Source organism: Mesocricetus auratus, unplaced genomic scaffold (genome assembly GCF_017639785.1).
Source record: "Mesocricetus auratus isolate SY011 unplaced genomic scaffold, BCM_Maur_2.0 contig_13306_pilon_obj, whole genome shotgun sequence".
Taxonomy (NCBI): Eukaryota; Metazoa; Chordata; class Mammalia; order Rodentia; family Cricetidae; genus Mesocricetus; species Mesocricetus auratus.
This window is the reverse complement of record NW_024433597.1, coordinates 2,381-29,776: the sequence shown is the minus strand read 5'-3', so window position 1 is coordinate 29,776 and position 27,396 is coordinate 2,381. Positions and strand designations below refer to the sequence as shown.

The 27,396-nt window shown below is 40.1% G+C and overlaps 1 protein-coding gene across 6 annotated transcripts; it reads left to right on the top strand.

Annotated features, from left to right (window-relative positions):
- On the top strand, positions 1-27,396 carry LOC121138496 (polypyrimidine tract-binding protein 1-like). 6 transcript variants are annotated; one of them, XR_005875469.1, is made up of 5 exons: positions 1-371; positions 14,336-14,392; positions 14,657-14,751; positions 23,314-23,425; positions 26,635-27,396. XR_005875469.1 is itself a non-coding variant. In XM_040741179.1 (4 exons), the coding sequence occupies exons 2-4, from the start codon at positions 14,375-14,377 to the stop codon at positions 27,230-27,232; spliced, it is 495 nt and encodes a 164-aa protein (XP_040597113.1). In that variant the 5' UTR covers positions 1-371; positions 14,336-14,374; the 3' UTR covers positions 27,233-27,396. The 6 variants fall into 6 exon arrangements, 2 of the variants coding, with proteins under 2 accessions (XP_040597113.1, XP_040597114.1); XR_005875468.1 differs by lacking the exon at positions 23,314-23,425 and having other exon boundaries at positions 26,876-27,396; XR_005875470.1 differs by lacking the exon at positions 23,314-23,425.

Here is a 27,396-nt window from a genome sequence, read left to right as displayed (position 1 = left end):
TAAGCTGAGAGGTCCAGTACACCAAGATGCTAGTTGGGTTGGGAGTGCTATGGACTAGGTCAAGTGCCTGTTGAACAGCTAAATGTGGTTGACTAAACAAGGAGCATGGGGCAGTTGTGCAGAGAGAAGCAGACATGTAACATGGATGAGTCTTATTAACGACAAACTTCTAGAACAGAGGTTCAGGCTACGTCTAGACATTTCCCGAAGCTCCAGGCACAATGAGCTCTATTTGTACTTGAATTCCTACCCTTGGATTTCTGCTTCCTGATCTGGCTTCATTTGGTGCCTGTTTCTTGCATCCAAAAGAGGCCCAACCAAAGCAACCCTTTACATAGATTTCATTTAATTTGTGCTTCGTCCCCTCTGAGGTGAGTGTTCTTTTCCTCGTTTTACAAATGAAGAAACTGAGGCTTAATGAGATGAACTTGACTAAGTGATTTATTCAGTCTATCTGATTCTCTGAATTTATTTATTTTTATTTTTTGAACTTATTTTTTAAGCAGCAGTGTAACATTGTCATTTAAAATTGCTACCAGTATTTTATTTATAAAAAAGTGAAAGAAAATACAGGCTTAATCGCATCTGATCTTACCCTATCAGACTGTCAATCGGCTACGCCAACTCCCCCTTTATTTTCTAGTTATATTGCTATTCCTCTTGTTTTTCTGGTGGTTGGCTCCTTCATGTCCTTTAAGTCTCAACTTGTTTGTCACCTCCTCAGAGAGGCCTTTGGTCAACTTCACAACGTGAAATCACCCACCCGAATTGTTTCCCCACTGCTCTCTGTCATATTATTTTTTTCTTTTCCACATAGACCCTTCACTGCCTGAAATTTTCTTGTTCATTTGTATGATTTGCTTATTGTCTAGTTCCCCTTCAAAAATAGCAACTGAAGCCTCACCTGAATCCTCAGGACCTAAAAGATCCTTCATAGAACAACTTAAACTGCTATTTGATGAACAAATGAATGTATAAACTAAAAAAAGTCCTTAGTCAATCCTTCTCTCCCAATGTCAATCCCCAGAGGCATCGTAACTAATTTCTTCCATATCTTCCAATGCATTTCCTATGACTCTAAAATCATGTATACATCTCTATATAAGGATAAGTATGATCATATACTTTTTTTAAACCAATGGACATTCTGCAACTTTTTTATATAATACATAACAGTTTATGGATAACATCTTATGTATCAGAACCTCATTAAAATAGTAATACCATATTGTATGGCAGTATGAGCATAAAGTGGAAGTTATGTAAACTGGTTTTCCTTAGTGGGTGTTGTTTTTTCTTATTATTGTAAGAAGTAGTGTTGAATAAATACTCTTGTCAAATACATATCTTCCCAAATGTTTCCCATACCTGTTCATTGTCTTTGACTTTTCTTGTCATATATGTGATGACCAACTTCATTTGAAGTTATGTATGGCCATGTTTGTTGGTCATTTCTTTTATGGAATCTGGGTTTCATTTTATGCCTTACATAGATGTTACTAGTTTCAAATACTAATATTAAAAGTGGTTTATACAACCTTTCTGCTAGTACTTTCATGCTTTCAATTTTACAGTCAAGCCATTGATCTATGTGGAATTTATTTTGGGGTAGAATTGGAACAGGGGTACAGTTGCTTTGCCCTTCAAATGCTGTGTCTACCGTTTTAGTATGATCTATTGAATAATTTCTTGGAACTGTAGAACTGAAATATTGTTCTTTTCATTGAGTTTTCATATGTGCTGTTCATTTCTGTTCTTTATCTTCGACTCTATCTATCTGAGTGTCTATGTCTGTACAAGTGCCATCCTGTTTTAATCAATGTAACTTTATACTACATTTTCATATTTTGTAGGGTAACAGTCCTTTGATTCCTTTTCCAGGAATTTTTTTTTGTATTTCCACATATTTTTCCATGTGAACCTTATCATTCCCAAATATCCATTGAGAGTATGATAGAGATTATATTGAATGTGTCTGTCAGTTTTGGAGAAGATTGTTATCTGGTTGACAGTGACATTGAGTCTTCCTAGCCCAAAGGAAGGGCTGGGCTTCTAATTACTCAAGTGCTTTCTGGTTCTCGGCATCATTTTTTTCTTTTTTCTTTTACATACCAATCCCAGTACTCCCTCCCTACCCTCCTCCCATTCTCCTCACTTTCCCCTTACCCCATCCCCATCTGCTCCTCAGAGAAGATAAGGCCTCCCATGGGGAGTCAACGAAGTCTGTTCCTTCACCACATTGAGGCAGGACCAAGGCCCTCCCCACTGTGTAGGGGTCGAGCAAGGTACCCCCACATAGAAAATGGGCTCCAAAAAGTCAGTTTATGCACTAGGGATAAATCCTGGTCCCGCTGCCAGTGACCCCACAAAGTCCCCAAGCTATCTACTGTCACTTGAATTCAGGGGACCTACTTGGGTCCTATGCAGGTTTCCCTGTCACTCTGAAGTCAGTGAGCTCCCACTAGCTCGGGTCAGCTTTTTCTGTGGGTTTCCCCATGCTGGTCTTCATCCCTTTGCTCTTAGTATTGCTCCTCCCTCTCTTCGACTGGACTCTGGGAGTTCTGCCCAATGCTCAGCTGTGGATCTCTACATCTGCTTCTATGAGTTACTGGATGAAAGTTCTATGATGACAATTACAGTATTCCTCAATCTGATTACAGGGAAAGGCCAGATCAGGCACCCTCTCCACCATTGCTTAGAGTTTTATCTGGGATCATCCTTGTGTATTTCTGGGAATTTCCCTAGTGCCATGGTATTTTTCCTAACCCCATAATGGCTCCCTCAATCAAGATATCTCTTTCCTTGCTCTCCTCCTCTGTCCTTCCTCCATCTCGACCATCCCATTCCCTCTTGTTCTCCTCCCCACACCCCTTCTCTCCTCCTCTCTCCCCTTCCCCTCTGCCACCCTCTGAATTCACTCAGAAGCTCTTTATTTCCTCTTCCTCGGCAGATCCATGTACGTCTCTCTTAGGGTCCTCCTTGTTTTCAGGCTTCTCTGGAGTCGTGGAGTGCAAGCTGGTTATCCTTTGCTTTATTTCTAATATCCAGTTATGAGTGAGTACATACCATACTTGTCTTTTTGGGTCTGGGCTATCTCTCTCAGAATATTTTTTTTATTTCTGTCCACTTGGCCGCAAATTTCAAGATGTCATTCTTCTTTCACCTCTGAGTAGTACTCCATTGTGTAAATGTACCACATTTTCCTTATCCATTTTTTGTTGAGGGCCATCTAGGTTGTTTCGAGGTTCTGGCTATTACGGTAATGCTGCTGTGAACAAAGTTGAACAAATGTCCTTGTGGTATGAGTGTGCATCCTTTGGATATATGCTCAAGAGTGGTATTAATCTCAGCACCATTTTCAAGTTTCCTAGATCTTCTGAATATTTCTTCTTTTTGGTTGTTGCAGTATAGGAATTCTCCCCCATTACCATCTGTACTTGTGATGGAATAATGATTATTAGCACATCACTAAAATCCGTTATTGTTTCTAATATGCTTTCTACAGATCCCATCATGCTTTCAAATTATGTGGCCATGCCATCAACAAATAAGATTATTGTCTGTTTCAAATTTTGTGACTCCTTCAAATCTGTTATCCATTGTAGAATGTAGTGTATTCAGAATAGTCTTAGTGGTGATGAAGTGGATTTATCCCCTTTTCTGGCTTTATTAGAAATTCTCGCATTTCAATATTTATCATGATACTGGTGTTCGGCTAGAAATACATTCTTTAAAAATTATGTCTTTGTTTGGTAATATGCACTTTGTCCAAAGCTCTTTGATGTTTTGAAGACTCATTTTTGAAATTATTGAATAGCATTTGTGCTAGGGTTTGTTTGCTCATTAAAGGGAATCTTGATTTCTTTCAAGATTTGAAAATTACAAGTAAAGCCGCTCTAAGTGTTTATGTGCAGACTTTTGATTAATACAAGTTCCATCTCATTTGAGTAAGTACCAGGGGTGTCATTATGGGATCATAAAGTAAACACATATTTAGTTTTGTAAGAAATAGTTGAACTTGTTTTCTGAAGCCACTTTGTGTTCCTACCAGCAGTGCCTGAGAGCTTTGTTTTCCTATGTTCTCACCACCCCTTGATGCTTTCAATACTTTGGATTTAGACAGTTCTAATAGTGGAGTGGCATTTAATTATTGTTTGAACTTTTGGTGCTCTAATGATATAAGCAGAAGAAGTTATACAAACAACTATTGCATGCTGCCTCTCATAGGTGATAGCAAATCTGAATCCAGAGTAATGATATGAACATAGACTAGTCAGAGGCTGGGAGCTAGGCAAGAGGATAAAAGGAAGATGTACTGAAGTGATAACAAATATCTTCTTTGATGAGGTGTTTTTTAGGTATTCTGCCAATTGCAATTTTATTTATTTATTTAGTTTATGTGTTTGAAGGGTATTCATGGATGTGTAAGTGCTCATCACTGAAACTCATAACTACAAAGACAGGAAGAAGTCATCGGATAGCCTCTACTATTCTCCATCTATTCTTTTTAAGCACTGTCTCTCTTTGAACCTGTGGCTCATGTTTTTTCAGCAAGGTCGAAACTAGCAAAGCAATCACAATCTTCCAGTCTCTGCCTGGCTAGACGCTGGGGTTACAGGCATGCTTGGAACATCTAGGTTTTATGTGAGGGTTGGAATCTAAACCCTAGCCTTCACGATTGTGCAGCAACTACTCAACCATTGAGCCATCTCTCAAGCTCCATTTTTACATGTATTGTGTGTGTGTGTGTGGGTGTGTGTGGGTGTGACCGAATGTAGGTGGATGCATGTTCTGTCATGCCTGTGGAGGTCAGAGGGCAATTTGCAGCAGTCAGTTCTCTCTTTCCAATGTGTAGATTTTGGAGATCAGTCTCAGGTTGTAAGGATTGGAGGCAAGTATCTTTACCCAGTGAACCATTTTGCATGCCTAACATTTTGCTAGTTTTAAAAGACTCAGTCATTACGATTGGTGATTTGGTGTGATGCAGAGCACTTGCAAGTATTCACATGGTCCAAGAGAAAAATAATAATGCTTATTTTCTTATAATTGTGTACTGAGGTCTTCTTGCTATTTTGAATAGCTGTCCTTTATCAAATACCTTTTGTGAGTATTTTTTCTCTTCCTAGGACTTCGTTTTTGGTCGCTAGACAATGTCTTCCACAGAACAGAGCAGAAGGGGTTTTGTTGTTGTTGTTTGTTTACTTGTTTCTGTATTTTTTGAGACAGGATCTGCCCAAGTTAGATTGTAATCGAAGATCACTCGGCCTCAGTCTCCTGAGTGCTGGAATTTCAGGCATGTGCTAGCATACCAGGCTTTATTCAGACATTTGTTTCTCTGTTTCTGTGTACTCACATTCATATTTGTTATTTGAAGGTTCTTTTGAAAGCATTCCATTTTTGCAGGGGTGGTGGAGGAAAAGGTTTATTTTAGCTTACAAATCTCAGGTCACACTCTGTCACTGAGGGAAGTCAAGACCGGAACCTGGCAGTAGGGATTGAAAAGATGCCATTTGTGATGCATCTATAATTTTCAAAAATTCTGTTGAGACAGATATGGTGGCACAGGTTTGTAAGGCCAGCATATGGGAGGCACAGGCAGGAGAAACAGCGCCAAGTTCAATGCTAGCCTGTTCTGAATAGCCAGAGCTGTATAGTCAGATCCTGTCTTAACCAAACCAAGCAAGTTAAAAAGTTTTAGTTATACAGGGGCTAGTTTTTTGAAACAGGGTTTCTCTGTGTAGCCCTGGATGCCCTGGAACTCACTCTGTAGACCAAGCTGGTCTTGAACTCCAAGATCTTCCTGCCTCTGCCTCCTGAGAGCTAGAATCAAAGGCATGAGCCACCACTGCCTGATCCGAGTACTTGCTACTCTTTCAGAGGACCTGGGTTTGATTCTCAGCACCCATACAGTGGCTCACAACCTTGCATAACCCCAGTTTCAGTGGATCCAATGCTTTCTTCTGGCCTCTGTGGGCACTGGGCACACACAGTGCACAGACACACATGCAGCCAAATCACCTATACACATGCTAAATAAAAATTGAAAAATTATACATAACAGTTGTATAACTCTATAGGATATAATGCGATGGTCTGCTATTAAATCAGGGCAGTTAACACATTTCTCTCTTAACCATCATTTCTTTCTCCTAGCTGTTTTGAAATATATGATTTTTGCTGAACCATAGACACTCAATTGTGTAATAGAACACTAGAATTTGTTTTCTTTCTTTCTTTTTCTCCTTTTCTTTTTTAAAGACAAGATCTCACTATGCAGCCCTGGCTGTCCTGGAACTTCCTATGTAGACCAAGGTGGCCTCGAAGTCACAGAGATCCACCTGCTTCTGCCTCCCAAGTCCTGGGATTAAAGGCGTGTGCCATCACACAGTGCTACAGAATTTATTCTTTCTAGCTATAACATTTTACTTGCTATTGCTCTTTTGCTACTTACTCCAACCTCTGTTAACTACTGTTCTATAATACCAACCTTTAAAGTATTCTCTAGGTGATGTGAATGTTGTATTTTCCCCTCAGTGCCTGTTTTAATTTACTTAGCCTAATGCTCTCTTCTTCTTCATGTGATTGCAAATGGTAGGATTTAATTTTTATGGCTAACTGGTACTCCATTATGTATATACAGTATATTTTCTTTATCCATTCATCTGTTTATCAGCATTTAGACCAACTGTGTATTTTTGTTATTGTGAACAGTGTGAAGATAAACACAAGGCTTGTAGGATTGTTGGATTATACAGTAATCGTATTTTTAATTTTTCATAAATTGCCATATTCATTTCCACAGGACTACATTAATTTATATTCACACCAAAAATGTGAAATCATTCCTCTTTCTCCATATCCTTTCTAGAAATTACTATTTTTGTCTGTTTATTATTATTAATTTTTCATACAATATGTATTTTGATCATATTCTCCCCCCAACTACTCTCAGGTCTTTCACATCTCCCTACCGAGCCAAATTCATCATATTTTCCCCTTCTCTATCTAGCTAAAAAAACTCCTTAAACAGCAGCAAAAACCCCTCAAATGCAAACAAACCAAAAGTCAATAAGACAAAAAAGTTACCCCAAACAAAAAGCACAGGAAAATCATGGGGTGGAAGAGGAAGGACACAGAAAGATTGCAAGAGTTATAGGTGGTGGATGACTACAAGGAAACAGTTTATAGACACAAGACTTATATGTAGACGAGCTCATAGATGTCACAGAGACTGTGACAGCTTGTGTGCACAAGACCTGTACAAGTTCAAACCAAACAAAATCCCAGCACTGAGAAGTGGGCATAAAGAAACTCTTTTTGCCCTTCTGATAATAATCATTTCAGCTGAGATGTAATGCTATTGTCTATGGTTTTGATTCATATTTCTCTGGTGGTTAATACTGAGCATTTTCTTATATGCTTGGCCATTTGTATGTCATAGTTTCAGAAGTGTTTGTTCATGCCTTTATCCTGTTCTACAGTTAGCTTATTGTTTTTTGCTGTTGAGTCATAGAAGTTCCTTATATCAATCCTTACATTAATCATTTGTCACATATATAGTTTGAAAATATTTCCATATTCTACCAACTGTGTCTTTACTGTTGATTAAGGCCCTTTACTCTTCAGGAAATTTTTAGTTTGCAATATTCCACTTCACCCGTTTGTGTTTTTATTGACTTGTGCTTTTGAGGTTTTCTTTCAAAAACATCCTTGACCAGATCAATAACATATAGCATTTCCTTTGTTTTGTTGTAGTTGTTTGAAGGTTTTAGGACTTCCATTCTGAATTGATTTTTATGCATGGTGAGAGACAATGCCTAATTTTACTGTTTTGTCTGTGAATATTCAGTTTTACCATTTGGAAATATGCTTTTCTGATACACATTTATAAAAATCAGCTAGAAATGTGTGGGTTTGCTACTGGGTGGTCTATACTATTCTTTTGGTTTGAATGCCTGCTTTTAATTTCAATACCACACTAGTTTGCTTTTTTAGAGTGTATGCATATAATTGTAAGGAAGTTGCTATGAGCCAGGTATGGTGGTACATGCCTTTAATCCAGCACTCTGGAGGCAAAATACAGATGGATCTCTGAGTTCTAGGCCAGCCTATTGAACAGAGAGAGTTCCAGGACAGCCAGAAACCCTGTCTCAAAAACAAAAAGTAAAAAATAATATAAAGAGGTCGTTATGAAGCCGGAATGTTGTGACACATGCCTTTAACCTCAGCACTTGGGAGGCAGAGGCAGGCGGATCTCTGTGAGTTCAAGGCCAGCCAGGTCTTCAGAGTTCCAGGACAGGTTCCAAAGCTACAACAGAGAAACCCTGTCTTGAAAAACAAAAACAAAAAACAAACAAACACACAAAAAAAGAGTTTTGTTCGTTTGGGCTGGAGTGATGGCTCAGAGGTTAAGGATACTTGCTACTTTTCCAAAGGACACAGGTTCAGATTCCAGTACCAACATAGGTACTCATGACCACCTATAACTCCAGTTCCAGGAAATTGGGTGCCCTCTTCTTTCTTCTGTGGACACCAGGCATGCGCATGATGCACAAGCATACATGCAGGCAAAACATCTATACACATAAAGGATATAAATAAGTATATCCTTTTTTTGTTTTTAAGAGACAGGGTTTCTCTGTATTGCTTTGGAGGTTGTCCTGGAACTCACTTTGTAGACCAGGCTGGCCTCAAACTCACAAAGATCCGCCTGCCTCTGCCTCCTGAGTGCTGGGGTTAAAGGCGTGTGCCACCAATGCCTGGCTAAGTAAATATATCTAACTAGTTTTACTATTTTCTGAAACACTTTCTTCTGTTTTGATAACACTACTTCTATTCCTCTCTGGCTTGCTTATTTAGTTAAGAATGCCACTAGATGTAGTTTCAGAGGCACAGTGTTTGTCCTCTATAAGGATACTTATTAAAGGCTTGGAAAATTTTCTGCTCTCGCTTGCTGAATTTATTCTGTCTCTTCCTGCCTTAATTTTGCCTGCATTTGTCTCTCATTTTAGGAGAACCTTAACATGTCATTTCTGTAGGAAGAAGTGTTGAAAAGTTGAGTGAAAGTTCCATGTGGGTGACAAGGAATTGAGAATTTTTTTTGACCCCCGGTCAGTGAGATATTGGCGTGATAGCTTTGACAGCGACAGAATACTCAGATCTTTGTATCTGGAAGTCTTTTGTTTGATTATTTTGTTTGCTTGTTTCTAGATAGGGCTTCTCTGTGTAAAGTCCTGGCTGTTTTGGAACTCAATCTGTAGACCAGGATGGCCTTGAACTCTGCCTCTGCCTCCTGAGTGCTGGGATTAAAGGCACATGTCATCATCACAGGTTTGTTGAACATCTTTGATCTTACCCACTGCAAAATCTCTAGACCTTCCCCTGGACTGTGGTCATCCTACCAGAGGCCATACTCTTAAAGAGAACCAACTCTTCCTCTCCTAGCAGCTATCCATTGCCAATAGTGGCTCATCTAGGGGTGGGACTTCATGGCCACCTCCTCTCTTCTTCCTGCTGGGATTATGTCTGACTTGAGCACGCACAGTTTGTACATTCACATGTATGACTGCTCTGCCATGTTTGGAAAATACTGCTTGCTTTAAGTCACCCATATCTATGCTCTAATAACCCTTTCTGCCATCTCTTTTGCAAGCCCCAAGTCTTGGGAGGAAAGGGTATGGAATAGAGAACCTGTTTAGGACTGCACATCAAATTTCAATTTCTCATAAGACCTTGGATTTTTCTTGTCATTAGTGGTATCTCTGTTGTTCTATTTTGGAGCCATCAAAGTCAGCCAAATACTAGAAAATACAGTGTCAGGAATTAAGTAGTAATAACAATTTAAACATGCCAAATAATAAGTTAAAAACCACTCACTCACCTTATACTGATCAATTTGTATAAGGTACTGTAATTTTTTCAATATTGACTGTACTTCCAATATTTTGTCTTCAAAAATCTTTTTTATTATGTGTCAGCTAATAACTCCATTATGAAGTTCTTCTAAAAGCAAAAGAATGGGAGACATTTGTCTTGTAAAAGGATTGGGTCAGTCAATGGAGTAATTTTCTTTGTTATTATGAATGTCAGTATTTGTGAATGGTTTCTTTGTATTTTGTTGTTTAAGACAGCACACCACTAAATTTTCCTTAAGAAGGAGAGGAACAAAAGGAAGAAAGTCCCCTCAACATGGCCTTTACTGTTCCTGATGCTAGTGTGTTCTCTTTTTACAATAACCTCGGGACCATCAAAAGCTATTAATTTGACATATATTAGCACCTTCGAAGCCACCATAGTTTTTCTTCCCCTGTCCACTTTATTCTTATTTCCTTTGATTCCTCAGGAACCTTAGCAGTTTCCTGGTGAGGCACGGAAGCAGTCAGCTTCCCACCTGTGTCTGGAGGAAGTTTGTAGTGTTCTCTCCTCATGTCCTCATGTCCAGTTGGTGCTGCCAGTATGGGCATGAATGTAGGGCCATCCATTCTTGGAGCATGGGCAACCTACCCAGGGCTGCATCTCTGATGAGAACTGGCATTCCCTCACCTAGAAGGCATCAACTGTCAATACTTCCACAGTTAAGGGTGGGAGTTCATAAGCCCCTTTCTCATTATTGCTGGAATGGTGACTATTCTAATCCTATGTAGGTCCTGTGTATAGCCACAGTCACTGTGAGTTCTTACATGCAATGGGCCTGCTGTGTGCAGCAGACACTTTCAAAGCCCTTCTCCCCAGGTTGCTCTGTCTCCTATATGTATGTGACTCGTTTCTCTTCCTTTCCTGTGATGATCCCTGAGCCTTGCAGGGCTTGAGACACAGAGGTCCTATCCTATTTAAGGGTAATCTCTGCAGGTTGACCAGTTAGGAGTCCGTTTTTCAAGTCAGGGTTTCTCTGTATAGTAGCCCAGGGTGTCCAGGAACTCACTCTGTAGACCAGGCTGACCTCATACTCATAGAGATCTGCCTGCCTCTGCCTCCTGAGTGCAGAGATTAAAGTCTTGTACCACCATGCCCGGCTGCCCTCTCATTTTTGACTGAAGAAATTAATCTTCCATTGTCAGCTAAAGCAGCAGTATATCAGGTAAGACAATACTGATGTCCCTCAGAGCCCATCAATAGTTCTCTCTAGACCTGTAACCAGACTTAAGGCTCCTTGAGGGGAAGTAGAAAGTATAATCCATGAGGAGGTAAAGCTACCTACTAAAGAGCTTAACAAGTTTGCTAATTAATTCAAGCATAAGTTTGGGGAATGAATGTGAGAACGGATTTTAAACATGTGGGATAACGGTGGAAGGAACATAAAACTGGATCAGGCTGAGTTTATTGATATGGGCCCTCTGAGTGGAGATTCTTGTAACTAGTCTTTTTCTGTTCCACCAGCTAGCTTCCAAATAATGACATGGAGACTTATTAATTATGAATGCTCAGCCTGTAGCTTAGGCTTGTTCCTAACTTGCTCTTATAACTCAAGTTAACCCATTATGTTAATCCACGTTCTATCACATGGCATCGCCTCTCTTCCATCTTGCACCTCCTGTTTCCTCTCTGTGTCCTGGCAACTCCTGCCCACCTAGATTCCCCTCCTCTTCCTTTCTCTCCCTGGAAATCCCACCTACACCTCCTGCCTAGCTATTGGCCATTCAGTTTTTATTACACCAATCACAGCAATACACCTTCACACAGTGTACAAATGTCCCACGACAGATTCTAGGTCTAATATGGAAGATTACACAGTTAAAAACGTGTCAAAAGTTTGTGTGATGAAGCATTTGTCAAAAGATAGCCTATTGAAAAGGAATTGGAGGTGCCTGATGGCCCTTGGCCTAGTGTTAATGAAGGTATTGTAAGGCTTAGAGAAACTGCAATGCTAGAGCGGGTATGCTGTGTAAATCCTAACATTCACAATGGGAAGGCCTAGAAGACATACCCTTCACTAATCTTGTAAGATGCAAAATGGTGAGAGGAGCACTAGCACATTTGAAGTGTTTCCTTGTTACTCTTCCTTGTGCCAGACCTTATGGCCGGAGGCTTTGCTGCTCACTTCGATGAATCAAACGCAATGGGTTTAATTGGGCCCTGAGGTAGCAAGGGTCAGGTGGCAGCACTGAATTGTCAAAGGCAAGGTGATCATAGTTATCAGGATGGACAGCATCGACAACACAGTGTCCACATGACTTAACCTGCAATGGTCAGTGTAGGCAAAGTGAATCCCTTAAATGAAGGGACACCCAGGTCCCCTAGAGAAAGGATCTTGATAAAATACCTTTGTCCCAGGGGTCAAGACTGGGCTGGTGAAACCCACAGAAACAGCTGACCTGAACAAGGGGGAGCTCTTGGACCCCAGACTGATGGCTGAGAGGCCAGCATGGAACTGATCCAGACCCCTTGAATGTGGGTGTCAGTGAGGAGGCCTAGGCAATCTATGGGGCCTTGGGTAGTAGATCAGTATATATCCCTGCCATACAAATGGACTTTGGGCGCCCATCCCACAATGAGGGATGCTCTCTCACCCTGGACACACAGGGGAGGGCCTAGTCCCTGCCCTGAACGAAATGACAAACTCTGGGGGGGAGCAGAATGGGTATTGGGTGGGGGCTGGGGAGGTGGGGGCAAGGGAGGAGGGGAGGGAGAAGGAGCTGAGATTGACATGTGAAGCAAGCTTGTTTATAATTTAAATAAAAAATAAAAAATACCTTTGTCTCATCCTTTCCCAGAGGGACCTACAGCTCTTTATAAGGGTAACTGTACACTGGGAAAAGAAAACAATCAGACTTTCTGAGGTCTATTGGATAATTGTTTAGAATTGATGCTGATTCCAATTCCGGGAGTCCTCAAGACTGTGGCCCTCCAGTTAAAGTAGGGGCTTATAGAGGTCAGGTTATTGATGGAGATGTGTCTGAAGTCTGACTCACAGTAGTTCCAGTGGGTCCCCAAACTCATCCTGTGGTTACTTCTCCAGTCCCAGAATGCATAATTGGGATAGATATACTTAGAACTTAGCAGAATTCCCACATTGGTTCCTTGACCTGTGGAGTGAAGGTTATTTTGGTTGGAAAGGCCAAGTGGAAGCCATTGGAGTTGCCTCTACCAGGGAAAATTGTGAATCAAAGACATCTATCTTCCAGGAGGAATTTTGCATGGTTTGTACATGCAAATGGCTGGAGAAATGAGGCAGGCTATAGGAACAGCAGATCTATGTCTCCTTTCTGGAGTCTACATCTACTCACTGAATTGAGACGAATGTGGTGGTTTAAATGAGAATGGCCCCTATAAGCTCATGCATTTGAATATGTGGTCCTCAACTGGTGAAACTATTTGGGAAGAATTAGAAATTGATGCAACTGCCCCTCAACTGAAGAATGGATAAGGAAAGTGTGGTATATTTACACAAGCACTACTCAGCACTAAGAAACAATGACATCCCAAAATTCACAGACAAATGGACATAACTAGAAAAAAAACATCCTAAGTGAGGTAACCCAAAACCAGAAAGACAAATATAGTAGTACTCACTAGTAAATGAATACAAGGCATAAAGCAAAAGATATCCAGCCTACAATCCACAACCCCAGAGAAGCTTGAACCCTTTTCCAGAAACAGATGGAAGCAGATGCAGAAATCCACTACTAACCAATGGGCCAAGCTCCTGGAATACAATCGAAGTGAGAGAGAAGTGATAATATGAACAAAGGAGTCAAGACCATGATAGGGAAACCCACAGAATCAGCTGACCCCAGCTAGTGAGAGATCACGGACTCAGGTCTGACAAATGGGGAACCTGAATAAGACTGAACTATATTCTCTTAATATGGATGATAATGGTATGACTGGAACAATATATGAGACCACTGTCAGTGGGTTCAAGATCTAACACTAATGCACAAACTGACTTAGTGGATCCCATTCTGTATGGAGAGATGCCATGCCCAGCGTAGACACAGGGGTATGGCAGTGGAGAGGTGCCTTGGTCCTGCCTCAACTTAGTAGACTTCCTAGGAGAGGCCTTACCTTTTCCATGCATCAGATGGGAGGAGGGGGCAATGGGGGGAGCAGGAGGAGGGAAGGGAGGGGGAACTGGGATTGGAATGTGAAAAATAAATTAAAAACTGCAAAAAATAAATAAACAAAAAAACTGTAACAGAAAGAGAAACTGATTCATCCCTGGGGGTGGGCTTTGAAGTTGCAAAAGACCCCTGCCATCCCAAGTACCCTCTCCTTGCCTTGTGGTTTTGGATCAAGATGTGAGTTCTCAACTGTTCCTGCCAACATGCTTTTGCTTTGCAATTACAGACTCTAACCCTCTGAAATGGTAAGCCCAATTAAATGCTTCTCTTTATAGGTTGCCTTGATCGTGGAGCTTTGTCACAGCAACAGATAAATGATGAAGACGGCAAAGGTTGGGTGGATTTTACAAAGTGATAGTAAGATATCCAAATGTAACCAAACTGTAGGTAAATTTAATGCTGGGAATGAGAAATTATATGAGCTAATGGTTTATAGACCCATATCAAGTGATTTAAGGGGGGGAAAGTCACAGAAGACCTTGTGGGGGCATCTTCGTTCTCTTAGCACTTTTACACTATTATTGTGGATAAACTAAATTGGTGACATAATGCAGTATACATTTTTAATTTTTACATTTTATTTATTTACTTTTTAGGGCACATGTGCCATGGAGCCCATTTGGAGGTCAGAGGACAACCTATGGGTATTGGTTCTCTCTTTGCACCATGCAGGACTTGGAATGAAACTCAGGTAATCAGGCTTAGTTGCCAGTTTCTTTGACAACTAGATCGAGTTTTTTCCCTGAGGCAGGGCTTCTCTGTAGCTTTGGAGCCTATCCTGGAACTCACTCTGTAGATCATGCTGGGCTTGAACTCACAGAGATCTGCCTGCCTCTGCCTCCTGAGTGCTGGGATTAAAAGTGTGAGCCACAACCTCCCAGCCTAGATCTATGTTTTGAAAGAATATGTAGTAGACTGTCTTTCTTTTTTTGAGGATGAACATAGTATTTATTACCTGTGATGCTTATAAATATTATCCATGATCTCAGAAGGCCATTATTTGTCAGCTAGTCCATTTTCAATCCAGCAGAGGAGCAGTGTCATGCCACACAGCTAGGAAGCACAGCATCTATACTAGGCTTCATTGCTTTTTGTCTCCTGAGCATTGTGATGTCAAAAGTCAGGAAGAGACAAACAAAACAGTACCACGGAGCTGTAGTATAGGGCATGTGGGTTTGTTTAGGAAGACAGGGACAACTAGAACATGGACACATGCCCAGAGCTTGGCTCTTGCCGATAACAGAAATTGTGGCAGTGCCTGTGTGGGATGGGGGTTTGCCCCTGTGCTTGGAACCCTTCCAGGAGTTGGGGTACATTCTGTCTTTTGTACCCTGGGACCAGAGGACCCTGGTGGGGGCTACAGCTGCTGTTGCACTGTCCAGGACCATTGACCCCTTTAATTCTGATTGTAGTACAGCCCTTCCCCTTTTGTCAGCACCGAGGCCCAGTGCAAATTGAATGGCAACTGAACTAGCCTGAGTTGATTAAAACTCCCAGGATTTATGGGATCTTGACTAACCTGTTTGCCCAAATTAATGTCAGTATTAGTTTCCGGACTAGCTGGCCTTGTTGACAGATTGAGCCCAAGAAGGGGGTGGGCTAGGATGGGGAGGAGAAGCTGGGCCTTCTCCACTCGTGTATCTTCCAGGCAGCATGCAACGGCCCTCCCTCCTGGGACCAAGAAAGCCCAGTCTCCTCAATCTGTTATAAAGCATCATTTCATGTTGAAGAATAGAGCAACTCTTACTTAGCTTATTGTGATTTTTCAGTACCCTTGTCTCTACAATAGGTATTTTCCAGAGGAACCTCTGGGCTTTGTGAAAACTAGTAGATTGTCTTTCATTCATGCTTTTAAGTTGTGGGGATTTAACCATCATGCAGTGAGTAAACTCCAGAGAGGAGACATGGATCTGCCATTCTTTTAGCCTGCCTCATCCCTCACTCGTTTTTCACAACACTTGGGTGATTATAACGCTTAAACGTTAACATTTCTTACACATTATGTGTTTTTGTCGACACTAATGTACTTTCCCCATCACCTATGGAATGTAAGTTTAACTAAATGTGATGGCAGTGCCTTTTCCTTTTTCCTCTTCTTATTTTTTTTCTTTTTGCATTTATACTCGGTTTACAAGCCAGCTTCTGGAAAATTGATTTCATTTTATAGGGATGGTCATAAAGCAGAAACTATATACATATAAGTTTTAGTCTATGTTTAGAAGGTTGCTGCATTTGAGTGATTATTTAGTTTTGTTTTTCTAGGGATAGTACTCTTGTTCACATCCTGTTTTGTTTCCTGCCCCTGCTAGTTGTAGCGATTTAGACAAAAGACAAGGAAGACAAACTGTCTTCTTAGGAAGGAGCTATTGTTTATGTCATCAAGAAGAATGACGACATTCTTGGTGTGTGAGGGAGTGACTGAGCTTGTATTCGTTATTTTTCTGTAATAAAGAAATCTAAAAGAGAAGAAACTAGATCTTCTGCAAAGAAAGCTCAGAAGGATTGGAATGCACTTCATTCTCAGCACTTCGCCTTACACCTTTATATCGTCTTCTGCATTTATGTGCTTCTCTTTGCTCAGTGGGCCCTATGTCATTACCGGGCCCCAAAGATTTCTTCCACTTTGCCTTGTGGGTAGATCATTTTGTAAAACACCAGGACATTTCTCATTTAACCTTACCTCTTCATTTTGACTTCCTTGGAACTGAGTTTCCAAGTGGATCTTGAAAGATCCACCAAACATTCAAATAGGTTTTCCAACTGTTAGATTTTTGAGGGCAAATTATTTGATGTGGCACATTTCCTCATTACTTGGGGCTAAAATCCGAGTGTGAATTGGACATAAGAAGGTGAGGAGACATGATGATGACGAAGAAGTTTTCAGTTAGTTTTAGATGGCTGGGAGTTTTTTTTCATAAATAAATGTTTGATTTATTCTAATCTGGTATGCACCAATTAATATGATTATGATTTGACTTATTTACATTGCTAATGTTGTGGATTACATTGATTACTTTGAGAATATTAAAACAAATTTATATTCACAGAATAATCTCTGCTTGTGAGATATTACTATTTTTATATATTACTGTATGTAATTAGCTACCTTTTGTTTTCAAGATTTCTGTATTTGTAAGTGTGGGAGATTTTAATATAGTTTTCTTTACTCTGTAATGCCTTTGTATGTTTAAGTTAATATTGGCCCCATACATTTTTCTAGGAAGTATTATTAATTCTTTTGTTTCTAGTAGAGACTGGGAAGAATTGAGATTATATCCTCTTTAAATATTTAGTAGCTTTATCGAAGCCACTTGGAAGTAAAGAGTTTATTTTTACAAGTTATAGAATGATTTATTTATTTTGACATGGATGAGTTTTGGTGATTTATAGTATCTGAGAAATTAGTCCATTTCCTCTCCTTTTCAAATTTAAGTGCAAAATATATTTAAAGTATTTTTAATTATGCATATAATATCCTCAGGCTCTGTAATGATATATATGCCCCATTTCACTCAGGATTTGGGTTAACTGGACCTTTATTCGTTTTCCTGGTCAGTATTTTCAGGTTTGTCAATATTTTTAATTCTTTCAGAGAGTCAGTGTTTCCTGTAATTGATTTTATTCAGTGTTTTTCTGGTTTTAAATTTTACTTATTTTTTTCTTAACCCTATTTCTTAACCTCTTTAGCTTGGTTTAGATTTGTTTTTTCCTTTTTCCCTCTAAGATATGGCTAGCAGAACCATACAACTTGCAAAATGCTGCATTTTCATTTTTATAAAGGTCAAAATATTTTCTACTTCATCTGTGTACTCTTTGACCTGTGGATTGTTTAGAAGTATTTTGTTCACAAGTATTTGCAAAATTTAATGTTATGTTTCTATTATTTTTTCTACTTTAATTCAGCTGTGTGAAAAGGTACTTTGTATGATTTCTATTCTTTTATTTTTAAGATTATTTAATAACCTTGAGTATGGTTTTCCTGGACCAGTGTTTCTTGCACAATTGAAGATGATGTGTATGCTGATGCTGAGTGTTCTGTTCTCAACATGTTAGAATTGGTGAATATTCTCAGTTGTGCTTTGTTTTCATTTTCTATACATCTTTGATGATTTTCTATCCACTGCTTCTACAAATTGCATTTTAAACATCATCTTCTTCAATCCATCCTTTAGATTGTTTTTTTTTCCTGGATAAACTGTTGGGAATTTTAAAAATAAGGATCACACTGGCATGGAATAGATGTAAAGTTTTCTTATTTCTAAATTGGATTTTTGAGACAAAGTCTCATTGTTTAGACCTGGATGACCCGCAACTAGCTCTATAGAGCAGGCTGTCCTCAAACTCACAGAGATCCGCCTGCCTCCACCTCCCGAGTGCTGGGATTAAAGGTGTGCACCACCAGTTAAACAGAATGTTCTGGATTTGTTTTCTTTGCATTATCTCACTAGTTAGAACTTCTGTTTTATTGACTAGGAGTTTCGAGAGTAGATGTTTCTTTCTTATTTATGTGGGTTTTCATGTATGCCATTCATCTCATCGACATACCTCATCTGTTCCTAGTTGAACATTTATTGTGCATGGAGTTTGGAGTTTTTGAATGCTCTTTTTGGTATCTATTATGATAATTTTATTCTTTAAAATATTGGGAGCTGCTGAGATAACTTAGTCAAAATGTTTGTCACACAGGCATGAGGACCCGAGTTCAAATCTCTGGCACCCACATAAAAAGCTGGGCCCAGCACACCTGTAATCTAAGTGCTGAGGTGGAGAGAGAGGGGATCTCCATGACTTGTCTACCAGTCAGTGCAGAGGCCGGAGGCCTATGCGGAAGGTCTCCCTGATTGCTCTTCACCTCGGGTTTTGAAACAGAGTCTTTCACTGATTTACTAGACTGGTGGGCCAATGGGCTCCAGTGGGCCCCTTGTCTCTGCCTCTCCAGCACTAGGATAACAGATACACCCCTGCCCTTGTGTGGGTCCTTCAGCTTTATTCCCTGCATCCAAACTATACAGTGTCTTCAGTAATAGAGCCTTACCATCTGTATTAGTCAGGGTTCTCTAGAATAACAGAACTTACAGAATGAATTCTCTCTCTCTCTCTCTCTCTCTCTCTCTCTCTCTCTCTCTCTCTCTCTCTCTCTCTCACACACACACACACACACACACACACACACACACACACAACTCCTGGGCTCAAATTGTCTTTTGAATATATTTAAAGGACTAAAGCAGCGATTCTCAAACTGTGGCTTGCAACCTTTTTGGGATATCAGTATCCTGTGCATTCGATACTTGCATTATGATTCATAACTAGCGAAATTGTAGTTATGAAGTAGCAACAACAATCATTTTATGGTTGGGGGTCGGCACAACATGAGGAACTAGATTAAAGAGTCACAGCATTAGGCAGGTTGGGAACCACTGCACTAAAGTAAGACACATTTTTTAAAGTAAAGGAAAAAAAGTATGACAAAAGTATCCTGTCAGGTGATGTGGCTCACCGTTTCAGTTTTTTCTGGAGACATGGTCTCACTGTGTGGCTCAGGCTGGCTTGGAACTCACTGTGACTTCCTGAGTAGCTGAAGCTGTAAGTGTGTATCACTACCCTTGACCTATGCCCAAAGGACTTGACATCCTGCTCCACAGACACTTGCCCAAGCTTCTTCATTGTCACCCTATTCACAATAGCCAGAAAATAGAAACAGCTTAAATGTCCTTCTACAGATGAGGGGATAACGGAAATGTGGTGCATGTACACTATGGAATGTTATTTAGCTGTAAAGAAAAATGAAATCACAAAATTTTCAGGTAGATGGATGAAACTAGAAAATACTATATTGAGTGAGGTAACAGACCTAGAAAGACAAACATCTCATGTTCTCTCTCATCTGATGCTCCTAGCTCCAAATCTTCAGATGTGAGTTTATATCGTGGAGTAACTGCAGAAACCAGCAAAGTAAAAGAGGACTTCGGAGAGGGACAGTAGTACAAGACACAGGAACAGTTCACAGGGAGAATTTTGGGGCACAGTCAGCTCAGATGTTTTCAGGGCCTTTGTATGAAGTTCGTAGTGTCTTCAGCAATAGGGACTTCCATTCAATCGCTTATGTTCAACAACTTAAAGTGATATGAAGGGAAAGGGGAAATTGGATAAAATAGGAAGTTATGGCACTTGGAATGATAACAATCTCCACAAGAACCATAGATTATCTAACAAAATTCCTAATACCAGGCATTAGAAACCCCTTTCAAGTTGTTGGCCAGGGAAAACGAAGAGACTCCCCCAAACAATGTAGGCTACTGCTGTTGCTCCTGATTGTCTACTAGAGGTTGAATGGAAGTCCCTATTGTTGAAGATACCAGGCATTTCAGAAAAGACCCTGAAGAATCTGAGCTGGATATGACCTGAAATCCCCCTCCCTGTGGACCAGCTACAATTTCTAATTACATTCTAAATATTCATCTATATACACACAGATAAGTTTAGCTCTTACCTCTTGTCTTAGTCAATGTTCCATTGCTGTGAAGAGACACCATGACTACGGCAACACTTATAAAGGAAAACATTTAATTGGAACTGGCTTACAGTTCAGATATTTAATTCATTATCATCATGGTGGGAAGTGTGGTGGCATACCAGCAGACATTGTGCTAGAGAGGTAGCTGACAGTTCTATATTCTGATTGACAGGCAGCAGTAAAAGAGAGACATTGAGCCTGGCTTGAGCATTTGAAACCCCAAAGCCCATCTCTAGTGACACACTTCCTCCAACAAAGCCACACCCAGTCCAAAAAGGCCATACCTCCTAATCCTTGTCAAGTAGCAACACTCTCTAATGACCACACATTTAAATTGATTTGTTTATGGGGGCCATTCTTGTTCAAACCATCACATCCCTCATCAAGGAAACTTCTCTTTGCAACAGAGAGAAATTATTACAGAACGTCACAACTGGTCCAAAATGCAGAGAACAAATGATTGTGGGGTACCCAGACCAAACTGACATATTTAGAACACTACTCCTGCATCCAAGGCTTAGGGATCATTGAAGAATAGTGTAAGAGCCAGAGGACCAGGAAATATGCTGTGAGATCGTGTCTCTTAGAAATGATAGCAAAGCCTTACCCATGATATCTCAACAATATGGTTGCCCAAACAAGATCTGAACAAGTATACCTTTAATAGACATACCAACATGGAAGGGGTAAATACATCCCATGGGACCCTGTCCATAGACAAGGACCTTGGCAATTAAGAACTGCTGAGAGTGGGAAGATGGTCTTCCCCACAGATGAGCTCCCTAATTGGTTATCCAACAGTGAGTGATCAGCTGTGATAGTCTATACATACATGTAACAATGAAAAGACTGTGCAGGTTGGATTTACAAATTTATGTATCTATATATATGCATATATATATATCTGCAACAAGATGATTAAAGAAAGATAGGTAGTAAGGAGGGCATATGGGAAAGATTGGAAGGAAGAAAGGGACAAGAAAATTATGTAATATTTTAATTTTAAAAAAATAAAAATTTATTTAAAATTGTTACTTGGTTTTCTTTAACAGTGTCTATGTATTTGTTGAGACTTCTAATCTTGTCACTTGTTGCAAACTTAAATAATATTTGAAAGTATGGGAATGTTTTTCCCTGAAACACTTGCAATTAAGTTGTCAACATGATACTGTATAATTCTGAATACTTTTATTTTGTGGCATAGTTTCATTTCCATGAGAGCCTAAAACAGGTAAATCAATGCATGATAAAAGTAAGACTAGCAATTATCTAATCTGGAGGTATAGCTTAGTGAAGGAGCATTTGTCTAGCATTCATGAGGCCCTGGGTTCCATTCCCAGCACTAAAAAGTAGAGAAGAACTTGTCATTGTCTTGGAGGGACAATGAATTCTACTCTGTGATGCTTAAAGTGTTTTATATCTTATTTGCTTTAATTTTAATAAATAAGTAAATAAAAATTGTGTATGTTTATGGTATAGTGACATGTTATTTTGAAATATGCACACATTATAGAATGACTATATAGAATTACCATTTATTTATTATTTGTGTTGAGAACATATAACACTTACTCTCAACAATTTTAACGATAGTCTTTATGTAAAATAAATCTCGAAATTATTCCTACTAACTAAAATCATATGACATCTGTCCAATTCTGCATGAATACTTTAACATCGATGTTTTACAATTAGGACAGTCCCCTATACAACTCAAGTGCAACCACCGAAGTGAATTATATTAATGTGTGTTGTCACTGTGTAATTATCACTCATTCAGTTTCATGTATTGCCACAATAATATTCTTCACATAGAAAGGGTTAAGTTACAATCATGTGGCACATAGTAAGATTTTATTTATCTTGTGTTCATCAGTTGAGAATAATTCCATTGTCTTTCCTTTCCTTGACTTTTATAGTCTCAACACTCTTGAATATATAGGCTAATTGTTTTGTAAAGTATGCTTTAGTTTTGGTTTGCTCATAATCAAGGTGAAGTCGTGAATTCTTGGCAGGGCTATCATAGGCATGCCGTGCTTTTGTAATTGCCCTTATCAGCGGCTATACTGTTAAGTACTTCCTATTACTGCTGATGTTACTTGGATCACCTTACCAGCATGGAATATACAGGAGGTTCTATGACAATGCTTGCAATCATTAAGAATTTGGAGGCACAGATGGGCAGTGGTGGTGCATGTCTCTAGTCCCAGGACCTGGGAGGCAGAGGCAGGTGGATCTCTGTGAGTACCAGGCCAGCCTGGTCTACAGAGTGAGTTCCAGGACAGTCAGGGCTGTTACACAGAGAAACCCTGTGTTGGAAAACAAAAACAAACAAAAAAGAGTTTTGGGACTGGTGAGATGCCTCAGTGGGTAAAGACATTTGCCTTGAAGCCTAACCCTTGAGCTTGACCCCAGGCCCCACATGCTAGAAGGAGAGGACCAACTTGCAAGCACAATGTCCTCTCACCTCCACACTTGTGCCATGGCATGTGCATGCCCACTGCCCTCCCCCACACAAAATATTTTGGTTGTGAGCCTAGCCTTTAACGGCTGAGCCATCTCTCCAGCATCCCCCACACAAAATAAATAAAGGTAAGAATCTTCTTAGAAGGTGCTTTGAAACTATGGTTCCATCAAAAACTTGTGTTCATATATACTGACTTGTGGTTTATTGTTTTGTTAAATTTGTTATAATTGGATTCTATCATTATATATTTTGATGCTTTAATTTTCCAGATCTGGTAAAGAGGAGATCCTTCAAGTTAGCTTGAGTGTTCCTTTACCATGCTGCCATTAGTCTTTGAGTACTTCCTGCAAATCCCGTTTCTTCTAGCATAAAATGGTATTTGTAAGTACTAGTACTCCAGGTATGGTGGCATATTCTTGTTACACCAGAACTTGGGAGATGGAGGCAGGAGGATCAGGAGTTCAAGGCTAGACATGACCACATGGCAACTTGCAAGTCAGGCTGGTCGAAATGAGACTGTCTCAAAAACAAAGAAAAAACAAAACAAAACAAAAACAAAACAAAACAAAAACGTAAATACTAATACCAGTACTTGGTATGTTCTGGGGTGCATTGCTTCAGGATGTCTCTGTGAATGAAAGGAATCCATGTGCATGTGTCTCTGGGCACATGTCTATTTCTGTCTTTTTGTCCATTGGGTTATGCCAGTAACTCCAACTCTGAATCAATATTCTATTGCAATACATACACAGTAAATGCTTCCTTTAGTTATGAGAAACTTGCTTCTACTAGAACAATTATGCTGCTTACTGAGACACAATTGCCTTATAAATAATTATACATTTTCAAGTGTACCATTTTCTCTTTCAACATTTGTATGTATTCATAAAATCCACCATCACCATCAAGATCATGAAACAATCCTTCACTTTCAAAGGCATCTTTCTACAATAAGATCTAACCAGATTTCTGGGCATCCTTTGTTCCAATCAAAGTTTGTATGTAAAACTGACTTTCAAACCTTATTAGTTATAAAAGTTTTAAAATTCTGTTTTAACAATACCAACATCCTTGCCATATCTGAGTCTGTTTCTTAAATTTCCCGTATCTTCAATCTGTGTTTCTCTTTTTTGTCTCAGCGTACCTTGTAAAACTGGTCATAACTTCTGTAAACAGTCCTTCAGGGTTATGGTGGTCAAGTGTGGAGGAGGGAGAACACACGTAGTCTATTCCTATGATAAGATTTCAGTCTTTTTGTGAGCCTGTCTCTGAACTTTGAAGTTTGATATTTACCTCCTCACAAAGGGAACAGGAGTTGAGCATTTTCCTTCCTTCAGGTTGCTTGGACTCTCATGAAACATCAATAGCTTAGGCTCTGGTAAAACAGTTTGACTTTCTGGAAAATTCTGTCAAGAACAGAATGATCTGCCACATTCCAAAATGTCCTCTGTCCTGTTCTTCTTGCCAGAAACACGGGACTTTACCACGGATGATCACTGTGAGAATCACCCTTTACTCCTACGGGTAAAGCTCACAAGTGTGGTACCCCTGCTGCAGGATTCAGTTCACCTTGATGGTTTTTAAAAATTTTTTTATTTTAATTTTAAATAGCTTGTTTTACATGTCAATCCCAGGTCCCTCTCCCTCCCCTCCTCCCGCACTCCCCCATCCCCCCCAGCCTCCTACCCTATTGCTAATTCCTTCCACATAGGGGATATCTAGAGTCTGTCATTTCACTCAGGGTAGGGTCCAGGCACTCCCCTAAGAGTCCAGGCTGAGAGAGCATCCCTCTTTGTGCTATGGGCACACAATGACTGTTTGTATTCCAGGGATAGACACTGATCCACTGCTCAGGGCCCCATAGGTTGCCCAGGCCTTCTCACTAACACTCATCTTCGGGGGGGGGTCCAGATCATTCCCATGCTGGCCTCCCCGCTGTCAGTCTGGGGTCCAAGAGCTCTCCCCTGGTCTCTGCTGGTTTTGCCAGCCCATTCTTTGCCAATTTGCTCATCACTCCTCTCTCTCTGTCACTGGGTTCCTTGGGTTCAGTTCAGTGCTTAATAATTGTGGGTGTTTGCCTCTGCTTCCATCAGTCACTGGATGAAGGCTCCTGGATGGTTATAGACATCAAGTTCACTATCAGGAATGGGCATTCGAGGTGGTCGCTCCACTATTGCTTAGCTTGCCAATTGGTGTCATCCCTTTAGATTACTAGAGGTCACTCTGGTGCCTGATCTGTCTTCTAACCTATGACTCCCTCTTCCCCCTATCCTACCCCCCCACTCAACTTCCTGTTCCCCCATGACCAACTCTCTCTAGTGGCGCAATCTGTTAGCGCACGGTACTTATATGACACCTTGATGGTTTTACTTAAAATTTCTATTGTCCCACCATCAGCAAACCATATTATTTGTATTAAAAAATGTCACACTCTATGGAAAAATTCATATTTCAAATAATTAACCTAGAACTAGAGCAAAGTCAAGCTGGTATGCAGGGTCAAAAACACGATTTTATCAAATACAATTAGCATACAGAAAAATATGCATCTCTTAGAAAAAAATCTATGGATGAGTGAGTAAAATAATATGATGATATTACACTGACACTTCAAGGAACAGAAAATAAAGTTCCTTTAAGACATCTTGAAGGCACAAAGAATCCCTGTTGAATAACTGGAAGATGAATTCATATGTACTAGTGTCTTCTTCCTTAAGTTTAGAATGTTACTATACAGCGAGCCATCTTTAGTCTAATGTGTAAATGACATAACCACATGTAGATATTTCATGCTGTTTCCCTTCTCAAGCTAAACATAACAAGGCCTGAGTCAGGCAAAACAATACCCCCACTCTGAGTAACCACTACCAACAATGACAGGAAAGCCTGTAGCTTTAGGCATCTTTCTTTGTTCTTTTGTTTTTGTTTTTGTTTTCAGACAGGGTCTCATGTAGTCCAGGTTGGCCTCAAACTTCCTGTGTAGTTCTGGTTGGCTGGGATTCCTGACTGTTACTGTCATGTCTCTAGCCATCTTTATTAAAAACATGACTGAGCCTCACCGTTTTCTCATTTCCCTGAGAAACAAATTATGAAAAAATTTCAAGGGCAGCTGTTACAATTATTAATTAAAGGCAAAACAAATTTTATCTAACTATGCTAAAAAACCCAAACAAACCAAATATTGCTAACAAAATGCTGTCACATAAGTGCAAATGAAATTAATTTTCACAAGTGTTTCCCAAAAAAGATACTGATAATTGTGAGTCATAGATGATCGAGAGAATGCGATCACATCTGGTTATTGGAAATTTTGGGGTCAGGTTTGTCTCTGAAGCTGAACTTTGCTCAGATAATAGATTTTTTAATAAGGAAGTAGTGGATCTATCATAATGGCATAAAAACTCGAATAGTTAAGAGCTATCTATAAACTTGTCTCAAGTATTTAAAATTACATATGGTGTAACCTTAGGACAGAAGTTATCTTATCCTGGTCTACATATTGAATTGGTCCTTGTGTTGGTTGTGTTTTGAGAGAAGACATAGTTGAGGATGACTTTAAAATCCTAATCCTCCTGCCTCTGTCTCCCAAGTGTTGGGATTGTAGCTGTATGCCACCACACCTGACACTGCTCTTTGGAAGCTCAGCAGCCTTCTCATACTGAAGGGGAAGAAGCATTCATGGAGATGAACGTGCAGGAAACTGCCAACACCATGATCAACTACTACACATCGGTGGTGCCAGTGCTGTGCTGCCAGACAACTATGTCCAGCTAGGCCATGGACACCAAGATGTGATGGCTAACCAGAGGCCTATACTCTGTTTCATCATAGAAAAATCTCTGCTACCCAGCGACCTTGGATGCTCTGCACCAGAACTTCTTCAAGTTTGGCACTTTCCCCAAGATCACCATCTTCACTAAGGATGGCCAGTCCCAGGTGCTGCTGCACTATACCCTCCACATGGGCATCCAGGATGTTCAACTGCGTCTGGACAGCCAGAACATCTACAGCGACTGCTGCATACCACACAACAACTCTTCCAAGCTCACTGTGCTGGTTGACTTTTGTCAGCTTGACAACAAACCTAGTCACGCCTGGGAAGAGGGAATCTTAGTTGAGAGACTTCCTCTGTTGGTTGTTGTGGAAGGACACAGCTCATTGTGGGTGATACCACTTGTGGGCATGTGATCCTGGGTTCTAAGAAAGCAGGCTGAGAAAGCCATGAAAGCAGGCCAGTAAGCAGTGTTTCTCCATAGCCTCTGCTTCAGTTTCTGCCTCTATGCTTCTGCCTTGAGTTCCTGCCTTGACTTCTCTTAGAGGTGTGAGCTGCAATAAAGCCTTTTCTCCCTGCA

Excerpts from the sequence above, each read along its gene's own strand:
- LOC121138496 (XM_040741179.1), top strand. The coding sequence starts at position 14,375 with ATGATGAAGACGGCAAAGGTTGGGTGGATTTTACAAAGTGATA. Across the intron at positions 14,418-14,656 it reads GTGGATTTTACAAAGTGATA|GGCACATGTGCCATGGAGCC; the intron begins GTAAGATATCCA and ends TTTACTTTTTAG. Across the intron at positions 14,752-26,875 it reads GGACTTGGAATGAAACTCAG|AAAAATCTCTGCTACCCAGC; the intron begins GTAATCAGGCTT and ends GTTTCATCATAG.